The following is a 20325-nucleotide window of genomic DNA, read 5'->3' as shown; positions in this document are numbered from 1 at the left end:
TAGGTGTGCGCACCCTTATCAATCTTTTCGTAACAAGATGTTTCTGTGCCTAGAAATACATCTCTGTATGATTTCCATTGCGTGCACTCTCTATCTTTATATATGATATTGGATGCTTCTTGGCTACGTACTCCTCTCGGATGTGCAATACTACCCATAACACACCCTCTCATCTCTTCTTACAAATGCACATTAGATTCGAGCCGGATAGATTTAAACTTTCCAAGCCGTTTTTTTAGTGCGTCAGCGTGCAAATCACGAGAACACAGTATTTTGGGACATCGCGGCCTGACCTACAAAGCAGAGCGACTCTGGCTCGCGCTATCCATAGATCTTAACCAACACCACCAGTTTATTCGCAGTCTATTCAAATATCATACTGGGCTTCACCGTCTATCGCATTGCAAAAACAGAAGCAACTATAGCAAGTCCGGCAGCTAAGGCATCACCTGCTTCAGGCTAAGCAGCATGTCGATTGATATCCAATGCAACCACCAGTTCATTACATCATCGAGCGGCCTGTAATACCGCTATTATCTACTTCACGTGTATATACAAGGTCGTGTAGACGGCGCTCCAGAGTCTCTTCAGACATTTGAAATCATACCATCCACCATCTTCCTAGCCAATTTCCATTGCCAAAGTACAGATTCACGAATACTACTGTCTTCCATTACGTACCGACCCCCACGTATGCTCCAAACAAATATCTCACACACACAAAAAATTGTTTAACCAACAAAATTGTGCGGAGCTTCCGATACCCGTAGAGCTTTGATCTTTCCAAGCAACAGATACGGGTCCTCTTACCTGCAGGATACCCTGACGTGCAGGCAGGCTAAGCATTTAAAGCTGACGACGAACCGAACAATGAGCCGAGACTACTTCAACCACCCACTTGATCACAACACCACATTTTCCACACCGCTGCAAACTATGTATTGGAACGGGGTTTACTATCCTAACTGGCGTATCTATCGCGACCAACCGCCCGTGTCGTTGAACTACGACGTCATTTCGCATGTCTTCTATGCGTTTGCCTGGTAACGTTGGAATCTCGGACATTCTCGGATAGTGAGTGCTAAGGTGATGACAGGGTTAAGGAAGATGGGACGGTATATGTATGTATATTTGTTTTTTTCTGGACAAATCTTAGACTGACTTGTTTAAAGCTGAGCGATGAATGGGCAGATACGCAGATCGATGTTCCAGGCGTTGATGACATCCCTGCAACAAAGGGCTGTCTGAACTCGTTTGCACTTCTTAAGAAGAAGTATACAAGGCTGCGAGTAGTGCTCTCTGTCGGTGGTGGCGGCAAAGGTAGTGAACCGTTTGCAGGCGTTGCTCGAGACCCGGCTTGTCGTGAGCGCTTTGCACAGTCATCCTTGGCTTTGGTGCAGCAATTCGGTATCGATGGAATTGACAGTTGGTTTCCCCTCATCTCAGTAACGACAAAAGTACTAAAAAAAATTACAGTCGACTGGGAGCACCCGGCCGATGCCAGTCAAGGCCAAGACTACATTGCTCTTCTAGCCACAATCCGGCAGTACCTCCCAGCCCCTCAGTACACATTGTCCTCTGCTCTTCCAGCCGGCGAATGGGCTCTCCAGCACATCAACCTAGGACACGCGTCCCAATATCTCGACTTGGTCAACCTCATGGCGTACGACTACTCCGGACCGTGGGTGAGTAAATGCGGGCATCAAGCACAGCTCTTCACACCACCCGACCCCCACTGCCCCGAAGCCGCGATTTCCTGTCACTCGGCCGTCTCGTACATGGTCAACCAGGGCGTCCCACAACACAAAATCGTCATGGGCGTCCCGGCATACGGCCGCAGCTTCACGGGCACCCGTGGTATCGGCCACTCGTTCTCGGGACAGGCAGGCGAAGAAGGCACGTTTGAGTACCGCGACCTACCGCGCCCGGGTGCAGAGGAGCATGTCGACGAGCAGGTTGGTGCGGCGTACTGTGTTGGAGGCGACGGGGGGCTCGTTACTTACGATACTCCGCAAACGGTTAGGATGAAAGCGAACTATGTGCGTCAAAATGGACTAGGCGGGTTGTTTTACTGGACGGGAACGGGAGATGTCAGTTCGATTACGCAAAAGGATCGCAGTCTGGTGTATAACGGCTTTCTTGCTTTGTTTGGGCAGTAGTTTGTCCAATACAGGTAAATGCATATCATTCTTCAAATCAACATTGTTGATGACTAGTGTATTGTGGTGTGGGATCAACGTTCGTGTGCGACGCTTGTTTCTGGATATGTACGGCTTTTGTTGAGCAACATGTTAAAATTAGGCGGCCAGATGACGAGAAGCTATATTGCGCTGTACACCACGTACTTCCTTCCCACATGGACATTGTGGCCACGGTTTGCGACTCTGGAGAAGGCAGAGCACATCGGCAAGATATACGCCTGGGAGACTTGGACAAAGGTACGAGCACTTGATCCACATACTCATCTTCTACGCTGATCGATTCCAGAATATCAGCAGAAGCTTTCATAGTTTACAGTCCGTTGGGTATAAACTTTTCTTATAAGAAGTTTTCCGTCACCAACTTTTCCGTAGACACGTCTTTGGGAGGCGGATTACTGCATTCTGTAAGGATTTATCGTGCGGAGACTGATTGAATATGCTGACAAGTAGCAGTCATTCGAGGTTTTATTCTTCCACACTGGCTCCAGAACATTGGATCGACCGTTTACCAGAGCAGGTCGAGCAGGCTGGCCATATATCGAAATCAGGTAACTTGACATGGGGAATATGTAGTCAATTCGAGACGTAAAAAACCTCCTGCGCATCTTGAAACAGGACGATGACTTCAAAACTAAGCTCGATGAAGTGCTCCTAGGTGATGATACCGAGGATCTCCGTAAAGATGTAGAATGGAGAGCCGGTCATGTTGGAAAGAATGTCAAACATTAGGAGTTTGCGGAAGCCGACTTGCCATGGCGATCATCAGATGGCAGCCAATCCAACATGAATGGTCCGTCACAAGGCATTCGAGCAACGAAGCTTGAGCAAGCCTCGTAGTCTTTGACACGACACCCTCAGCTAAAAAGAGGCGTATCTTGCAAGAAACCCACTACGACGTTTCCACAGAGACGATGGTAAGATTTTCCCTACTTAAGAGAAGCAGGCTAGGTATTTCACTCAGACTAGTTTTTTTTGTTGACTCAGCGCAAACATGCGATACTACTTCCATATGCCAAAACAACCCCTTTTTAGTCTCTAATAACCAGCCTCACAATCCGTTATTTCCGCTTCTTACTTTCCAGTTTCACCTCGTTACTTTAACTATGAATCTGAAAAAAAAGTAAGGGAATCATCAACACAAACTCGCACGGGCAACCCCGGGGTTTTCCTGGCTACCGCGAGGTAATGTATGTGGGGGAACCGGTGGTGGTGGCCGTTTTGGCCACATGGTATGTTTGCCGATGTGTGTTTCAGTGCGGGGAGACGGCAGATGGTTTATTAGCGGTCGAGATGGCGATTCGGTATGTGAAACACCCCTCTACTACCATCCAATCCTCACTTTCACCTGTGAGAACGGGAGAAAGGGGGGAGTGTGGTTGGCCCATTCCATCCACCTACTTACGCACCAGGAAAATGGGGAACAAGTCCAGACCAAGCGGTGAATGGGGAGGTTGTTTCATTAGCCTAACGACCAAAAAGTCGTAGTAATAACCACGTGTACCCTGCTGCTATTCAGCTAGGTGGATAGTAGTAGCAAACTCTCAGCCAAGCCATGAGCATACTATCGCTTATCCCCTGCATCTGGAACTCTGACGTGCAGGAGCGATGACAAAGATGCGCTTGGAGTGCTTTCTCATATCGCCCGGTAAGCCATGTGGCGTGCTGTATACAACACAGGTGGACATTGCGCCGTTTGCACTTTTGCTGCGTCTGAGACATCGGATGGATGGGGGTTAGAATGGACACTCCGGCGTGCTTTGGTGAGGAAAAGTGTGTGGCACGGCGGGTGTAGGGCTATGCGGTGTTGCTACATACATACAAAGCCTTGAGGAACGTCGTGAAACTTGGCAACGTCCACGCATCATCGATTTCCTGTTTCTAGAATTTATTTATTAGTACTCTAGATACAACATCACCAGCGCAGGCAGAAACGATAACAACCCGGACAAAGGCCGCCCCGTCGGGGTCTCGCATCCCGCCCCGACTTTCCCACTCGGGCAAACAACCCTCCGTCTCACAGCGCTCCGGTTCGCCAGCAAAGGGCGACGCCGCACGTTTTCTTTAGCGCGCGCAATGCGGCTGCCGCTTGCTCACCACCACGTCATGACTGGGCGAAACAAAACAACGGTCGGAGTGCCCAATCCTCCCAGATTGGCGCGATAAGCCAATTGGACAGTGTCAAATCAAGCAGACGGCGTGGAAAGAAGCGGTGCGTACAGCTAGATTGTCGAGGGCAGAGCGCACGGGCCACCGTTAAAGCATATACACCACGGAGGCTGCAGCTTTGAGGCTGAACTAAGGTGGTGAGCTAGGTAAGTAGTGGGTTTTTGGATGGAGCGGAGGACAAAGTTGGGCCGAGGAGATGGCGTGCTCGTGGTTGGGTGGTCTTACTGTGCGCCCGCCCCGAGTGATGGGTGTGTGTTGTGGCTTTACGCCCTGTGATAGAGGGAGAACTGGTGAGTCGTAAAACGGACAGTGTGTATGTATATGTATGATGGCTGCTCTCGGTCTTGTAAAGAGAGTAGGCAGCACTTGGTATATATTTTTCGGCGGCTTCTTGCGTCTCTCCTCTAGCCTTCGAGGATATCGTGCGTAGTCTATACATATAATTCGGATTCTCTCTTCCCTATTCACACCAAGGCTCAAAAACAAGAGTCATGGCGAGTACGTCTGTACAGCCGCCCGAGGACGTGGTCAAGCCTGCGCTGCCTGTCTCAGAACCCGTGAGCGAGGCGGCATCCGAGCAGGTGGATGCAGTAGAAGCGGAAAAGTTCCAGCCAGGATGGCGCTTTCTAGCTGCTTTTGGTAGTCTATGTATCATAACGCTCATGGCGGCGTTGGATGCTACTTCCATCTCCGTTGCTCTTCCAGTAGGTTTTGCACAATTCAGAAAGATGGGAGGCATTGGGTGACTGACAATCTCCAGATCATGGCAAGGGCACTAGGCGGGTCTGCTATCGAAGCATTTTGGAGCGGCACTTCGTTCCTATTGACGTCGACCGTCTTCCAGCCAGTGATCGGATCCTTTTCGCACATTTTCGGGAGAAAGTCATTGATCTATATCAGTCTTGTATTCTTCCTGATTGGTTCCATTATCCCCGCTGTGGCTGACAACTTCACCCTCATCCTGATCGGGCGGTCTATCCAAGGTATCGGAGGCGGAGGTATCATTTGCCTCACAGAAATGGTAGTTGTAGACACTGTGCCTCTGCGGGAGCGAGGAAAGTGGCTTAGCTTCTTTGGTGCCATGTGGTCGATTGGCACCGTAGCTGGACCGCTTCTCGGTAAGCAATATGCAGTGCAGATGCAAAAGGACAGTAGCTAACGACAATAGGTGGCGGCTTTTCACAAAACGTTAGTTGGCGATGGATCTTCTGGATCAACCTCCCATTCATTGGCATTGGCGCTGCCATGATCACCATCTTCCTTAAGCTCAACCAGAAGCATGGGGCTTTCCTAACCAAACTCCGCGAGGTGGACTGGATCGGCATAGTGCTCTTCCTTGCCTCGACCACTGGCTTCTTGATTCCCGTTACCTGGGGCGGGGTGCAGTATCCGTGGGACTCGTGGCGCACACTTGTGCCACTTATTGTGTGCGGTGCTGGCATGGTTGGCTTTGTCTTGTATATTGAATTTGTGGCCGCCAACCCGCTCATTCGCACGTCCGTCTTTAAGAACCGGTCTGCTGCCATTCTCTATACTGCCACGGTAATCCACGGCATTATCTTGTGGGCCATCCTATACTACCTACCACTGTACTTTGAAGCGGTCAAGGGATTTGGGCCAATTCTTACTGGGGTTGCTTTGTTTCCATGGACGTTTACAGTGGCTCCAGCCTCGATCGCGACGGGTGTTGCTATTGCCATCCTGGGCACGTACCGATGGGCCAACCGGGCAGGGTGGTTCCTTGCTACTCTGGGCATGGGTGTGCTGATAGTAATCAAAGTTGACACGTCGACTCCAGCGTGGATCTTTATCAGTCTCGTTGGTGGGATAGGAACAGGTATCCTGTAAGTGAGAATTGCTGATGAAGAAGAACAAGGGGCCCTAACGATTGCCTAGTTTTCCTGCCATGGCATTGGCCGTGCAAGCCAGCGCGACCGCAGCGGACCAGGCGTATGCTGCCAACATGTTTTCCTTTTTCCGCGCATTCGGCCAGACACTGGGAGTGGCTATTGGCGGGGTCGTGTTCCAGAACCAGATGAAGAAGAAGATGCTGACGTTCCCACTGCTGGCTGACTTCGCGGACGAGTATTCTCAGGACGCAGCTGGGCTGGTTCGCATCATCAAGGAGATGCCTGGCGGAGATATGAAGGACCAACTAAAAGAAAGCTACACGGACGCATTAAAGTACATCTGGATAGTCATGCTGGTGTTCAGTGCGGTGGCTATGATTGGCAGCTGGTTCATCGAGGCCTATGATATGAATGGGGCCATGGACCAAGAGAGGGCGTTTGTCGACAAAGACAAGGTCAAGGATATGGAAAAGAGCAGTAGCCCGTAATGCGGGGAGGGGTATAGAACTTGTTTTGGGAGAAGCATCGACAAAGCATCTAGATTTTGATGGGGCACATTTAGAATTAGACGGATGTGATATGAAGCATTTCTTGTAGCGTACGCGGTAGTTAGTCTCTAATATATAATACTAAATCGTGTCTCGACTTTTGGGGTTGTGGCTGGATTGAGTCAGCATGTGCAATTGAGATGCAGACCCACTGCTAATAGCACCGCCAACGCTTTTGCATCAGTCATGGACGCGCGCAGAAAGCTTCGAGTATTTTTGGCGAAAAGGCGGGCGGGATCTGCTAGAGCCGGGACCGGGCGGCGGCCTCGTTGGAATGTGAAACACGCCGTCTGCCGTTGACAAGGGAGATCAGTGGCAGGCGTGCGTCATGGCAGAAACAAGGCGTCGTAAGAATGACGAGTCCAAGCGGAGAAGTAAGCAAGAATGTATGCAGGGCGAAGAAAGGGAGAAGATTAAGGAGTATTGCAAGTGACGAGGATGGTGCAGGAGATTGTGGTGGTGGTGGTGGTGGTGGTGGTGGTGGTGGTGATGGTGATGGTGTGGTGATTGGGGTCGACCGGCAGTGACCCTGCAGGCGAGCGAAAGTAGTAGGCGCGTGCCTGGGGCACGATGCCAAGCGGTCCTGATCTCGGGTGAGGCAGTGAGACAGGCCATGGCTGCTCACCATGAGTTTAAAGTGCAGATGACAGCAGAAAAAAAACACAGATGGCATGCGATAAAGGTGACAATGACAGAAGCCAAAGGCCGTGTCGAGCTGTCGCACAAAGACTATTTGAGGCGGCAGGCGGGTGGGAGGCATCATGGCCAGCGACAGGAACGGCAGGCTGTCAAGGGTAAATTAGGACATGCAGCAGCTATATCGCGGCCATGTGCGGGCAGACCAGACAACGGCGATGCAGCGAAAAAGCATGTTAGCGGGAGGGTTAGGTCGGCAGTTTAGATGAGCTTTTTTGGACGCTGTCCACTTGCCCTGCGTCGTCCATGCATGGCGAAAGGGGAGTTTGGGAGTGCGAGTGGGAGCAGGCTCTTGTGCTTGTCAGCCGTTAGGCACGTCGAGACTAGGCCTAGGCCCGTTAGCCGAGGAGCGGCCTGGCCAATCAGGCTGCTTCTCATCGGGCCACCCGGGTCTTGTCTCTGATGGCGCTCCCGAAAGGAAAGGCACACACCCCCCTTGACTCTCACGCCTGTCTCTGACAACACCCGTGTACCTTTGCGAAAAAGCAGCGCGGGAGGGCGGCCACCCTTCGATCCCACGCACATCCTCCCCCTCACCTCAGTCATTCGTTTCAGCATTCCAGCAAAGCAGCTCGCTGCACCTAATATCACACAACCACCCCCCCTGGACCCCGATTCCACGTCCCTACTTCACCGCGCGCCAAGCAACCCTCGCCGGCAGCTCCTTCCCGCCTATACTACGCCTCACACACTACACGCGTGCAAGAACGACCGACCGACCGGCCGCATCGTCGCCTCAGCCACCGGCCTGCAAACAACGTCACCATCACCTTCACTTTCACCTTTTCCGTAATCATCACCACCATCACTACACGTCGTCTCGTGCCCATGCCGAACCGGCCCACCTCCTTCTGCTGAACCCATTCTCCGACCCTCGCATACGACCCTGTATTATTTCCGTCCATCGCGCCACCCACTGCTGCCATGAGGGATTCATTCGCTGCCCTCCTGCGCACAGGGGCTGGCAAGCTCGTCCTTTCGCTGCTGCTCGCCTCTCCCACGACAGCAATCACCTTCAACCCCGTCCCGGTCCCTCCGCTTAGTCTTGGCGACTTGGGCCGCATAGCTTTTACTGGCGACTTTGACTCAATATCGCTATACCAGTACCAAGGCCAGAGCCAGCAATACCCCGGTCGCAATGGCGCTCTACTCTCCCGCTACCCTAATGGTGTCTTTGCTACCATCAACGTTACCGATGCCGACATCAAGGCCATGTGCACTCTGCCCATCAATGGCGCTGAACGAGTCGTCTTCGCCGGCAACTTTACAGGCGTCGGCAACATGCCCACACCGGGAGGCATTGCCCTGCTTGATCCCACAAACGGCAACGTACGGGCACTCGAGGGCCTTAGTGGATCCGTGAATGCCCTCTACTGCGACCGGGAAGGCGGACGCGTCTATGTTGGCGGTAGTCTTTCTGGTGCCAACTCGACAAACGCCCTGGTCTGGAAGGACGGCTGGGAAGATCTCTCGTTCCACGGCTTCAACGGCCCCATTCATTCCATCACCCGTGCCTCTAACGACAACATTGTATTTGGAGGCGAGTTTAACGGCCTGGGCGGCAATGCCTCGACTGTGTCGAGCAAGAACAACACCCAGGTGATTCCCATCTCCAATGCACGCATCTCGGCACAGACCAGCTCCGGTATCAACGGCTTCACAGACCCCAAGAACATTGCTTGCAAGGCCGACTACACAACACAGGGCGCCGACTCTACCTGGCTCATGGCCGACCGCGCTGATGGTTTCTGGAAGGCCGAGTTTGGCTTTGGTTTTGAACCCACCAATATGAAGCTGTACAACACCGACTTCCAGGGCCGTGGCACCAAGACTTTCCACTTTACCGCCCTTCCTCTTGGAGGCATCTTGAATCTGACCTACACCGACCCCCAGACCGGACAAAAGGCCTTTTGCGACCTTCGATGCCCCTTGCCGGAGGGCAACACCACTGCCCAGGACTTTGCTTTTGTCAACGTTGTTGGTATGAACGCTTTCAGGATCGATATTACCGAGCACTATGGAGCTGGCGCTGGACTGAATGGCATTGAACTCTTCCAAGATGGTGAGTGCATCTACTCGCTTTACTAACTTCTTTCGCTAACGTCTGCAGCCATCTATTCGTATGCTGTCAACGAGTTCAACGAGCCCAGGAACTGTGGCCCCACCGGTTCGCTGTCAGAGTCAACCGCTACAGGCTCGTGGCAGGTTTCTCCTTCACATGACAGCAACTCCCAGTACCTTACAACCGTTCTCCAAGGCAGCCCGATTGATGTCAATGCGGCAACCGTTACCTTTGTTCCTGATGTCAAGCAGTCCGGCAATTACTCAGTCACCATCTTCACACCTGGATGCCAAGGTGACGGCACTTGTGGCACTCGTGGTCGCGTCAACGTCACGGCTGTGGCCGGTGGTCAAACCGAAAGCACCGAACTCTGGCAGACCAACAACTTTGACAAGTACGACGAGGTCTACAATGGCTTCATTGATGCCACTAGCGGCGCCCCTCCACGAGTCATTATCCAACCCGCCGCTGGACAAGGCCCATCACCCGTGACAGTTGTTGCACAGAGAGTACGCTTCACGCTGTTAAAGGCCACCTCTGGCAACCTGAATGGTCTTTTCGAGTACCAGCCAGGTCAGACTGCAGAAGCAGACAACTTTTCGGATTCGGTCATCAACGCTGCTGGTGCGAGCCTTAGTCCTCGGGAGAAGGCTCTGGTAACGAGCGTGGCTAGGGGCGACGATACTCTCTACGTTGGTGGATCTTTCAACACTACTGATAAACGCAACAACATCTTTGCCATCCGTGATGGCGCCACGGGACCTACGGCCCTTTCTGCCAGTGGGTTGAATAACCAGGTTATGACTTTGTTCCACAACGCTAGCACACTGTATGTCGGTGGCAATTTCACCAACACCGTAGACAACAATGCTCCTGGCCTGCGTGGTGTGGCTGCATACACCAATAACGAGTGGAAGCCTCTTGGCGCTGGTGTAGAGGGCGTTGTCCTGTATCTCGTGCCCTTTTCGCTCAACATTACAGACAACACACCTGAAGAAGTCCTGGCTGTGAGCGGTTTCTTCAGCCAAGTCAACGCTTTCGACAACAACCCCGCTACCAGCGTCAATGATTTCGCAGTCTGGGTTCCCTCTCGCAGCAACTGGCTGCACAACCTGGAATTCTACTCCCTCGCGATGTCGGGTAGATTGATGACGTTTGCTGACGTTCCTGGAAGTGCTCGTTGGTTTGGTGGATCCGTCTCCTCCGGTGCTCTCCTTGCAAGCGGTAGTGCTGAGCTACAAAGCGGAGACCAGCTGGAGCTCGAGGCATTCCCTGTCAAGATCAAGGCCCAACGCCAGGCTTCTCTTCGCAAGCGAGCTATTGTGGATGGACAAAACCTCAACACCACGGGCGTTCGCACTGGCACTTTCTACAAGGAAAATGGTATGAATAAGACTATTCTTGCTGGTCATTTTGCCGCAACCGGTGCAGACAACCAGAACATCACCAATGTCCTCATCATCGACGGCAACGACTCGGATAAGGTCACCGGTTTCAACGACGAGCTGGACGCCAACTCCACATTTGCCACTGTTGCCGTCATGAACAATATCTTGTACGCCGGTGGTGTGGTTAGTGGTCAGCTCAGAAATGACCGTGTTGCTGGTGTTGTCGCCTACGATCTCACCAAGAATGAATTTACTCCTGTGCAGCCGCCGCCACTTCAAGGCATCAACGTCACCGTCAATGCCATTGCCCCACGACCAAAGTCCAACGACATTTTTATCGGTGGCCAGTTTCAGTCCGCTGGAGCCTTGAGCTGTGCTGCAGTCTGCATGTGGAATACTGAGCGCAATCAGTGGAATCAAGCAGGAAACGGTATCCAGGGCGAGGTCACGTCTTTGACTTGGATTGGTGACACCAAACTTTTGATTGCGGGCAATCTTACATCGGGTAACAACCACACCAAGATCCTCACGTTTGATTCTACAAACAGCCAATATGCCGTTATTCCTGGTGCCAATGATCTTCTTGGTCCAGTCACTGCGCTCACCATTGCTAACCGCAATGGAGATCAATTTTGGGCCGCTGGCCAAGGCAGCGATGGCACTGCCTATCTACAGCGGTTCGACGGGTCCAAGTGGATCCCTGCCGACCCTGCCATGTTTGGCGCTTCAACCGACATCCGTGGTATCCAAGTTCTTTCTCTGTCGGAGAATCATGATGCGTCCCAGATCATTGACCAAGACCAAGATCTTCTTCTCATGGGCCATATCAATGTTACCGACTTTGGAACAGCATCTGCTGTGCTCTTTAACGGCACTTCACTCATTCCCTTCCTGCTTGCTACCAAGGGTCAGGATGGTCAGACGGAGCCAGGAAGCTTGTCTTCTATCTTTGTGGAGAACCCCAACTCGTTCTTCCTAAAGTCAGGTTAGTTATTTACCATACCCCAGACCGCACGTTTCTAACAAATTTACAGACAGCCACCTTGCTCTCTGGGCTATTGTCCTTATTGGCCTCGCCATCGCACTGGTCCTTACCTTCTTGCTTGTCGTCATTGGCATAATCATCGAGTGGTACCGTAAGAAGCAACAGGGCTACGCCCCTGCCCCAACGTCATACACCGACCGCATGGGAAATGTTGGACGCGTACCGCCGGAGCAATTATTTGGAACTCTGTCCAAACCACAACAAGCACCTGCTATCTAAGTTGAGCCTGCTATCGCAACTCTAATTCGGATGAAGTGGTAATCAAAATAATGACATGAGCAATTGGAAAGTGGCGGTAATGGTCTGGTGGACCCCCAAGTTGTGTCCAACGGACAGAATACTTCTCGCCACTCTTTTCAGCCTCGGAAAAATGTCTAAACAGAGACGAGTGTTTTCCATGTTATATTGTCTGGGATATCAGGCAAATCTTATTGGGCGCAGTACATTCTGTGCAAAGACACCGTTACGTTTCGGATCAGTACGAAGCGATAATTATTTTCTGGTGGGTTGGAACATGGGAAAGCGCCCTTCTCTTGCATGTTCTGGCGATTCTTGGCATGATTGCATGGGGAACGCACATGGTGGTGCCTTCTATTTTTGTCCATGGGGGATTTTTTCTTTTCCCCTCAGATATCATGTCTTACTAGAGCTGTTTAGATTGCTTTCGACATGCTCTCCCTCTCTCTTTTTCTCCTTTTCTATTCATATAGTGTGCTTGATACCACGTGGCTAGCGCGCGTTTTTTTCCTCGCAGCCCACCGAACTTTTTTTTTTCGTTGGCTTTTTTTCTTCCACCATCTTGTTCTCTTTTTTTCTTTGATTGAATTTGCGAAAAGAGGGGGTGGTCTTGCTCCGAGAAGAAGGTCCGTTGATGTTAGTTAATGTGTATGCCTGAGGGGGGAGAGTGTGTGTAATGAAGAGTCGACAAAGGGGGGAGAAAGGGGCGTGTGGGGAGGAGAGACTGGCAGAAAATCCATGTGTCGTTGTTTCAGGCATGAAAAGGCGTAGTAGGTGCAGGTCTAGAAGCAAATGATGAAGAAGGTTTGTGGTGTTTACAACTTATTCACTCTTTTTTTTTGACAATTGTCTTTCACGCCTACTTGGGAACTTTCGTCCCTCATACCCTCTCACTTGCCTTGCTTGCATAAGGTAGCAAGGCACTTGCACGATTTGACCTGATCACACAGCTTCAATATCTATGCATCCTCACTATTGCCTCATTCCCCATCTTCATGCTGACTCAAGTGTCCTGACAAGTCATACGAGTATGCCGAAGTAAACAGGAACACATGTATATATATCATCAAAACACAATTAATCTCCTATTAAACCTCTCTCATCTACCAATTGCCACTCCTCCTTCTCCCCTAACCATGACCCATCAAACCACCAAACACCCCCCCACCTTCTCACGCCCTAAACCTTCTCTTCTCAATCGCGCTCCCCACCAACTCCTCGCCCCGAATAATATTCGTCGCACAAACGACAATCCGACTGCCCCTCCCCTCACCCCCAGACTCCTTCAACTTATTGCCGATGAATCTCAGCGCCGCAATCTCAGCCCTCGTGACGCCACCAAGGAAGAACACAGCTACAGTCTTGTTTTTCTCAACTTGGCTACCATTAAGTAGCTGTCTCGCCTTGACAGCCTTCTCCTCTCCCTTTTGTGCCTCATCAAACGTGGCGCCGCGGACGTATTTTGTCGCATCATCAAAGATGCGGAGGCCCTGAGCGAGGGGATTTGCTTGAGCCGAAGCCCGGGGGTCGGTGGAGGGCTTGATGGCATTTGCCAGCGTGTGTTTCTGGATGATTGACTGAATGAGACGAACACTTAGGGGTGCATAACCCGAAAAAGTGTACGAGATGTCGTTTGGATTCGCCTCATTTACATCGTCGTCCCAGATTTTGAGACTCTTTCTCAAGGGCGTGTAGTTGGTTACACTGCCCGGTTTCGCCGGTGCACCTACGCCGCCGAGACTCACGCCTCCTCGTAGGGCGAGTAGACCCATCTTCTCGAGAGAAGCGAGGGTGAGCATGTGCTGCGGCCCGTAGGCCTGAATTATGGCACGTTTGAAGTTTTCGAGGTCTTTTGGACGAATACCCGCGTTTGTTGTACTCTCCAAGCACAGTAAACGCAGAATGGCAGGCAGAGGTACGTCGCGGTTGATGAGTTCGGTAATGGTATCGTGTTGTGTTGTGGGGTCTGCGCCAGACATGATGTTTTGCTGTACTTCTAGGCTTCGTGTAAAGATGTCGGTACGCGTAAACTTGATGATCTCCTCTGCAAGACTGGTGTGTAGTTTTAGACTGGCCTGCTCGGCCTGGTAACCAGGAAGCTTTGCAACAAAGTCGCGCAACTCTGAAGTCGTTTTCGTGGCAAGCTGGTCGCGCCCAGTGCTACTCTGGAGCCGCCGAGCCGCCTGGTTGAGGAGGTTGCCTACGATGGCAAAGTTGGCATCACCAAGATCTGCGTACAATGTGTCTTTGGCATCAATCATGACCTTGCGCTTCATACTTGTAGATGCCGAACCCGTCTGACCTTGTTGAGGCGTTACACCGCCAATAATGGAAGAATCAACTTCCGTTTGATTGGCAGAGATGTTGAAGACCTCATCAATAAGGCCTTCGTAGGTGAGCTGAGTCAGTAGCACAGTAGGAAAGTCAACTTCTCGATCAATAATGATGAGGCTGTCTATGTTGGAGCTAGGTGTCAATCCCAGAAACGACAGTCCTCCACCAGCAGACGTCTCGCTTGCAGCAACCTCGGTGCGCATACGAATGAGCAGGTCCGCAAGGCGCTTTCCGTTGTCACCTTTACCAATGATTCGTGGAAAGAGTCCATACTTTTGCTGCTGAAGCATCAGTGCCTTGGCTGACAAATAAATGGCCGTCGGGTCTTTTCTCTTTAGATAGTCAGCTCCAGGTCTGGTGGCGATGGGATGCAACATACAAGATACAGATCCGACACGGCATCTTCCAGCTCAAGCGACAAGACATCATCTGCAAGAGGCACGAAAAACAGTGGCCACTCGCTCACACTAGCTTCACCCAGGACACCTGCTTCTTCAAGTAGTTGATCGGACGTCAAAGTGCGGCGGGGAACCCAAAAGATGGAGAATTCATGTTCAATTTCGCTGTCGCGTCGAATACGTTTTATCTGATCTATCTAGGATGTTAGCACCGTACAATAGACTGATCCTATATAGATGATAGGCAATCCAATAAAAGCGCTTTGTTTATTCTAGGGATCAAGACTGGCCAGACAGAGTAGGTAAAAATCTGCCTAGCCTACTTTTTGACCCAAACCATGCTGTGCAGCATGCGAGGAGTGAAGCAAGGAAGCCGAGACGCTTCACTTACCAGCAACAGCCATCACAGTCTTTGCCTTTTCGCCTCTAACGAGGAAGACAATGTTGCGCTGTGAGGAGTCGACGTTGTCGTTCTCAAGGAAAAAGGGCTTGTCAACGCCATATTCTTGTAGTGTCGAGAACTTGACAAGGAGATTCAGCGGACCGGCAAGCGCCTTCTCAAGCACGAGGTTCTTCTTTCCTCGTATCTATTTGCATGTGTTAGATGTGGCAGCACGTTGCGGCGCTGATATTACCTTACACCTTCGAGCAGAAGAAGCAGCTCTCGCCGCGCTTTTTCGGTTATATCCGCCGCATTGAAAGGTGTGATGGGTGCCATTGTCGCCGCTGTATCATGGGTTACAGCTTGTGCGAGGCTTTCCCAGAAGCATGACTACATGCAGCTCGGCCTTGTGTTGTGAAGGTCGATGAGGAGTGAGGATGAGTTTCGGCTGGATTTCTTAAGCTCTGGCCCAAGGGCACGTGCACTCATGTCTTGGCATATGCTAGGGCGGAAACAGTGACTGATTCATGAGTCTCGCTGTTTTTTTGCAGGTGTACTTGTGTTCTTATGTCACGTCTGAGTTGGTCCTTTTTGAATGTAAACATGGTCACGTGAGGCAAAGTGCGCGCCAATGTCTGGTGGACAGGAGAATCGCTTTTAATTCCTTTTGTTGTCTGCATCTACCTTCAAGTTACATAAGAGACGGTGATCCGCCTCCAACACGTCTACAAACATGGGTATACAGCAAACCGGCAAATATCATGAGTTTCATAAATGCAATACGTGGAAATTTTTCAGATCGCACAGAGTAGACAATCCGAACCTTATGCGCCCAAAGCCTTGAGAGCGATGCGTAGTTCTTTTACCGCTGTGTCAGCATCTTCGAAATTTAGCGCTGAGATTGCCCATTTGGCGTGCTTTTGGGCCAGCGCGATGGAGTCTTCGTCATTCTTGAAAGGGCCATTGGAATAGTGCTGTGAAGGTTGGGGTGGCGGTGCGGGTTGAGCATATGGATTCTGGTGTGGCGTTGGTGTGTATTGTTGTTGAGGCGGGAAAGCGCCTGTCTGTGGTGGTGCGTATTGATTTTGCGGAGGAGGTTGGTAGGTATTCTGGACAGGCGGAGCGGCTGGCGGCGATACAGGGTTTTGGTAGAAGCTCACAGGATCCGATGCACCAGGCGCTTGCGGTACCTGAGGACTAGTAGGCAAAGAAGATGTCAAGGGATCGCGGTCCATTGGTGCTGTTGGTAGACCGGGTGGCGCCGACTCTCCCGTGAAAGTAGGAGGATCTGTCTTTGGGAAATATCCCCCGCCAATAGAAGTGACAGAGCCCTGCCGTGACTGTGCGGGCTGTGAGATTGGAGATACATCGCTATGGGAGGGCTGTGTATATCCGGTAGGCGCAGAAGGGAGATCGGGAGCTGGAGGAGACACTGGAGGAGCGGAGAAGTTGGGCGATGGTTGTGAGGTATCTGGGGCCGACTCGACGTAGGGTTGGTACGGACTTTGCGGTGGAGCGCCCTGATTTATACGCTGTACCTCTGGGTCTTCTGGATCCAAAGCAGGCGGCGATGCAGCTTGTTGATGGGTTTCTTGCACAGGATTCGTGGCATTGGGATCTTCGCCAGCTTTGATGGCTTTGAGGATGCGTAGGGCGTGGTACTTGGCATACTTTGTCTTTGCAGCGATTTCAGCGTCGTTGTTTTTCCAGACGGACATCATCTCGAGGAATGTGGAGGCTGCGCGCAGAGTATCGACTGTTTGTCTGTCCACGACAGTTAGCTTGGGCGCTCATGACACCATGCGCTGGAGACGTACCCATTGACTCTATTCTCAGCCATCTCGCGCTCCGCCTTGGCCAGTGTCTGGAGGGCAAACTGTTCGCAGTAGGCGCCTGCGACGGTGTCATCGACCAAGGCCTCCTCGCCAGGGTTCTCGGCTTTTGCCTGCTCGAGTTTCTCCATGAGATTGGTCGTGTAGGCAGTGCATTCCGGATCGGCCGAGTGCAGGCCGCCGGCGATGATTTTCTGAACCATATAGAATCTCACTGGTCATAGTGGTTAGCATGCGCGCTGGGTAGAAGCATAGCAACAATGGTACTCACGCCAGTAGGTCATGATGGGCTTGACGCGCTCGAGCTGGGCGGCGCGCTTGGCCGGCTCAGCGAGCTGCAGCTTCTTGAGCTTGGCTGGAGTGACATTGGCCATGGCTGTGGATATGCGATAGTGCTGAGTATACGGCGTGGGTGTTTTGGAGGGGTGAATATAGTACATGTATATTAGGCTCCCCTCGGCGCGCGGAGGATGCGGTCATAGGCGCTAGTGTAGCAGCATCCCTGTCTCCCCGCATCGCAGCTCTGGCCAGGTAGACACACGGGTAGTGCTGCTGCAAATAAAAAGAAAAGGCCAACCTGGCATCAAGGCCTGGTGAACACCTATAAGCCCTGCAGCAGCTTCTCTTCTTTTCCCCTGCTTGCTCTCCACTTTACTTTACAAGCAATCACCTCAATCATGGTGCGCACATCGACCCTGTTCGCCGCTACGGCTGCTCTGGCCCTCAATGCGCGCGCAGAGAGCATGTACCCCAAGAACAGCGCCGTCGTCTCGATTAACGGCATGGACTACGACCGAGTCATTGCAAAGTCAAACTACACCTCTGTAAGTGTACACGACCTGATTTGAGAATTGCCGACTAATAAAATGTTAGATTGTCGAGTAAGCTACATTCATCTTGACCAAGCTTCGCATTCTTACGTCTCCAGATTCTACGCGCCATGGTGTGGCCACTGCAAAAACCTCAAGCCCGCCTACGAAACAGCGGCTAAGTCTCTTCAAGGAATAGCCAAGGTCGCCGCCGTCAACTGCGACGAAGAGATGAATAAGCCTTTCTGCGGAAACATGGGTGTCCAGGGCTTCCCTACTCTCAAGATTTTCCGTCCCAGCAAGAAATATGGCAAGCCAACAATCGAGGACTACCAGGGTCCTCGATCAGCCAAGGGCATCGTCGAGACTGTCAAGGACAAGGTTCCCAATTCAGTCAAGAGGGTAAACGACAAGAACCTCGATGAATGGCTACAAGAGAACAAGGACACCGCCAAGGCTATTCTGTTCAGCGAAAAGGGAGTTGTCAGCGCCACACTCAGGGCACTGGCAATTGATTTTGCTGGCATCGTCTCAGTTGCTCAGGTTAAGAAGGCCGAGAAGGCAGCGGTTGAAAAGTACGGCATCACCGAGTATCCCACGCTGATCCTCATTCCCGCCGGCTCAGACACGCCGATCAAACATGAGGGCAAGGTCGACAAGGCGGCCATGGTCAAGTTCCTGTCTCAAGTCGCCCCGCCAAACCCCGACTGCCCGCCTCCCAAAGAGAAGAAGGCAAAAGGCAAAAAGGATAGCAAGAAGGATTCCAAGGCCTCGAGCAAATTCTCCAAGGCTTCGGCTGCTCACAAGGATGCTGAAGCTTCTTCGGCTGCCGCATCAGCGACAGAAGAGACCGTGGAGCAATCTACGGAGTCGCCCGATCCAAACATCAAGGACGAGGACACTCCAAACCCAGTTGTCATTCCTGAGGAAGAACTCAAGCCAACGATTCCCTTGATCGCTGAATCTGCCGAGCTGCAATCCATGTGCTTGACCGACCAAAGCAAGACGTGTATCCTGGCACTCTTGCCCAAGGATGAGACCTCGGAAACCGCCACTACCGCCGTCGCTTCTCTCGCTTCTATTCACAAGAAATACGATGTCGCCGGAAGCCATCTGTTCCCCTTTGTCAGCGTTGCCTCCGCTAATCCTCTGGCCGCTAACTTGATTGCGGAGCTGAGTCTCGGAAGCGCAGACCAAGTCCACCTCATTGCCACTAACGGCAAGCGCGCGTGGTATAAGAAGTACTCGGGCACCACCTTTGGACTTCAGGAGGTTGAGCAATGGGTCGATGCCATCCGTATGGGAGAGGGCAAGAAGGAGAAGCTGCCAGATTCGCTTCTAGTGCCCGGTGAAAAGCCAAAAGCTAAGAAGGTCAAGGAAGAAGTCCATGAGCAGGTTAAGATTCAGGTCGAGGAGGTTGAGGAAGACGCGCCCGAACATAACGAGCTTTAATTAATGTGTTTTGAGAAGTGTAGTGCAGTGGTTTCTCCAAGAGACGTGTATATCAAAGTGTTTATTATTATAGCTGGATTTTCTTGAATGCCTTTCTCCTTGACCTATCAAAGTTACTCTCATATCAGCATCTAGAGAAGTGTGATGAGCTTGCCTCATATGGCTAGGCTCAAGTCGACCAAAGGTCTATCCTAGCGCAAGCTTTGCCATAAACGAATTGTTAATACTGATCGAGTTTAGATTGGCGGCTAACAATATGACGTCAGTTATTACTACGTACCTCGCGTATAGCGACTATAGCGACATAAAAACTACGATATTAGGTGGCAGCTAGGCTTATCTGAAGAAATCGTGATATCGACTATTGTAGCATTGTTGGTGTTGAGTATTGTTTCAGTCAACGCTAGTTGCAAAAAGCGAGACTGACACAGCGATGCCGATAGTTGAAGGCATGTTGAGATGGTATCGATTGACTGTTGATTGATGCCGTCTCTATGCACTGGATACCTCACTATATATATATGTTTGTGTACAGTGAAAGCGTGTCACTGTAATCAGTAGCCTTGTGAGCTGCGCACAGATATCGATCCCCGGTGAAACTAGTCCAGAGTAAAATTGAGGTGTTCTAAGCCAGCGGGCCCGATTTCGACTCGCCTGGGATTCTGACTTCTTAACATCCTCGTGGCGCTCATTCTGTTATCACCTTCTGATAAGTTACTGTTTTCAGGCTAGCTAATCAGAAGCGCCGTCTTGGTCAGTGGCGTATCTATTACAAAATCTACGAACTATCGTGTTGACTGATTCGCCGCCACAATCATAATCTAGCTTTTACTTGACTAAGACATCAGCTGGCCTAATTAACTATGCTGAAATTGATCCACCTTCAGCTCATTGGAAGGTGACAAATGAATTGAGCGCCATGATT

The 20325-nt window shown here is 51.4% G+C and overlaps 7 protein-coding genes across 7 annotated transcripts; 5 read left to right on the top strand and 2 right to left on the bottom strand.

Moving 5' to 3' along the window:
* Nucleotides 1–870: 870 nt before the first annotated feature.
* COCSADRAFT_110297 (glycoside hydrolase family 18 protein) lies at nucleotides 871–2232 on the top strand (the record flags this gene model as incomplete). The annotated part of the gene is made up of 4 exons (XM_007698555.1): nucleotides 871–1043; nucleotides 1097–1121; nucleotides 1173–1425; nucleotides 1477–2232. The coding sequence occupies 4 exons, from the start codon at nucleotides 871–873 to the stop codon at nucleotides 2157–2159; spliced, it is 1134 nt and encodes a 377-aa protein (XP_007696745.1). The 3' UTR covers nucleotides 2160–2232.
* An 869-nt stretch (nucleotides 2233–3101) lies between these two features.
* On the top strand, nucleotides 3102–3627 carry COCSADRAFT_283463 (uncharacterized protein). The gene is made up of 2 exons (XM_007698554.1): nucleotides 3102–3502; nucleotides 3611–3627. The coding sequence occupies exon 1, from the start codon at nucleotides 3113–3115 to the stop codon at nucleotides 3323–3325; it is 213 nt and encodes a 70-aa protein (XP_007696744.1). The 5' UTR covers nucleotides 3102–3112; the 3' UTR covers nucleotides 3326–3502; nucleotides 3611–3627.
* Nucleotides 3628–4662: 1035 nt separating this feature from the next.
* On the top strand, nucleotides 4663–7085 carry COCSADRAFT_135516 (uncharacterized protein). Its single transcript, XM_007698553.1, has 4 exons — nucleotides 4663–5071; nucleotides 5128–5485; nucleotides 5536–6211; nucleotides 6264–7085. Exons 1-4 carry the CDS (start codon nucleotides 4859–4861, stop codon nucleotides 6703–6705), a joined length of 1689 nt encoding a protein of 562 aa, XP_007696743.1. The 5' UTR covers nucleotides 4663–4858; the 3' UTR covers nucleotides 6706–7085.
* A 1117-nt stretch (nucleotides 7086–8202) lies between these two features.
* On the top strand, nucleotides 8203–12400 carry COCSADRAFT_283421 (uncharacterized protein). The gene is made up of 3 exons (XM_007698552.1): nucleotides 8203–9523; nucleotides 9572–11896; nucleotides 11946–12400. The coding sequence occupies exons 1-3, from the start codon at nucleotides 8386–8388 to the stop codon at nucleotides 12173–12175; spliced, it is 3693 nt and encodes a 1230-aa protein (XP_007696742.1). The 5' UTR covers nucleotides 8203–8385; the 3' UTR covers nucleotides 12176–12400.
* Nucleotides 12401–13365: 965 nt separating this feature from the next.
* COCSADRAFT_82513 (uncharacterized protein) lies at nucleotides 13366–15643 on the bottom strand (the record flags this gene model as incomplete). The annotated part of the gene is made up of 4 exons (XM_007698551.1): nucleotides 13366–14859; nucleotides 14907–15118; nucleotides 15317–15512; nucleotides 15566–15643. The coding sequence occupies 4 exons, from the start codon at nucleotides 15641–15643 to the stop codon at nucleotides 13366–13368; spliced, it is 1980 nt and encodes a 659-aa protein (XP_007696741.1).
* Nucleotides 15644–15942: 299 nt separating this feature from the next.
* COCSADRAFT_135507 (uncharacterized protein) lies at nucleotides 15943–17560 on the bottom strand. Its single transcript, XM_007698550.1, has 3 exons — nucleotides 17411–17560; nucleotides 17125–17353; nucleotides 15943–17071 (listed from the first exon to the last, which is right to left on the bottom strand). Exons 1-3 carry the CDS (start codon nucleotides 17511–17513, stop codon nucleotides 16132–16134), a joined length of 1272 nt encoding a protein of 423 aa, XP_007696740.1. The 5' UTR covers nucleotides 17514–17560; the 3' UTR covers nucleotides 15943–16131.
* A 116-nt stretch (nucleotides 17561–17676) lies between these two features.
* Nucleotides 17677–19507, top strand: COCSADRAFT_33883 (uncharacterized protein). The gene is made up of 3 exons (XM_007698299.1): nucleotides 17677–17963; nucleotides 18013–18020; nucleotides 18068–19507. The coding sequence occupies exons 1-3, from the start codon at nucleotides 17817–17819 to the stop codon at nucleotides 19398–19400; spliced, it is 1488 nt and encodes a 495-aa protein (XP_007696489.1). The 5' UTR covers nucleotides 17677–17816; the 3' UTR covers nucleotides 19401–19507.
* Nucleotides 19508–20325: the final 818 nt, after the last annotated feature.

Source organism: Bipolaris sorokiniana (assembly GCF_000338995.1).
Source record: "Bipolaris sorokiniana ND90Pr unplaced genomic scaffold COCSAscaffold_3, whole genome shotgun sequence".
Taxonomy (NCBI): Eukaryota; Fungi; Ascomycota; class Dothideomycetes; order Pleosporales; family Pleosporaceae; genus Bipolaris; species Bipolaris sorokiniana.
Note: the sequence above shows the minus strand (reverse complement) of the source record. Positions and strands in the feature narration are given on the sequence as shown.

Coding starts and splice junctions, on each gene's coding strand:
- COCSADRAFT_283463 (XM_007698554.1), top strand. CDS start 3,113: ATGGTAAGATTTTCCCTACTTAAGAGAAGCAGGCTAGGTATTTCACTC.
- COCSADRAFT_135516 (XM_007698553.1), top strand. CDS start 4,859: ATGGCGAGTACGTCTGTACAGCCGCCCGAGGACGTGGTCAAGCCTGCG. Junction 5,486..5,535: donor CGTAGCTGGACCGCTTCTCG/GTAAGCAATATG, acceptor TAACGACAATAG/GTGGCGGCTTTTCACAAAAC. Junction 6,212..6,263: donor GGGATAGGAACAGGTATCCT/GTAAGTGAGAAT, acceptor ACGATTGCCTAG/TTTTCCTGCCATGGCATTGG.
- COCSADRAFT_283421 (XM_007698552.1), top strand. CDS start 8,386: ATGAGGGATTCATTCGCTGCCCTCCTGCGCACAGGGGCTGGCAAGCTC. Junction 9,524..9,571: donor CATTGAACTCTTCCAAGATG/GTGAGTGCATCT, acceptor TAACGTCTGCAG/CCATCTATTCGTATGCTGTC. Junction 11,897..11,945: donor CTCGTTCTTCCTAAAGTCAG/GTTAGTTATTTA, acceptor ACAAATTTACAG/ACAGCCACCTTGCTCTCTGG.
- COCSADRAFT_135507 (XM_007698550.1), bottom strand. CDS start 17,513: ATGGCCAATGTCACTCCAGCCAAGCTCAAGAAGCTGCAGCTCGCTGAG. Junction 17,354..17,410: donor GCCCATCATGACCTACTGGC/GTGAGTACCATT, acceptor CACTATGACCAG/TGAGATTCTATATGGTTCAG. Junction 17,072..17,124: donor GCTGAGAATAGAGTCAATGG/GTACGTCTCCAG, acceptor TGTCGTGGACAG/ACAAACAGTCGATACTCTGC.
- COCSADRAFT_33883 (XM_007698299.1), top strand. CDS start 17,817: ATGGTGCGCACATCGACCCTGTTCGCCGCTACGGCTGCTCTGGCCCTC.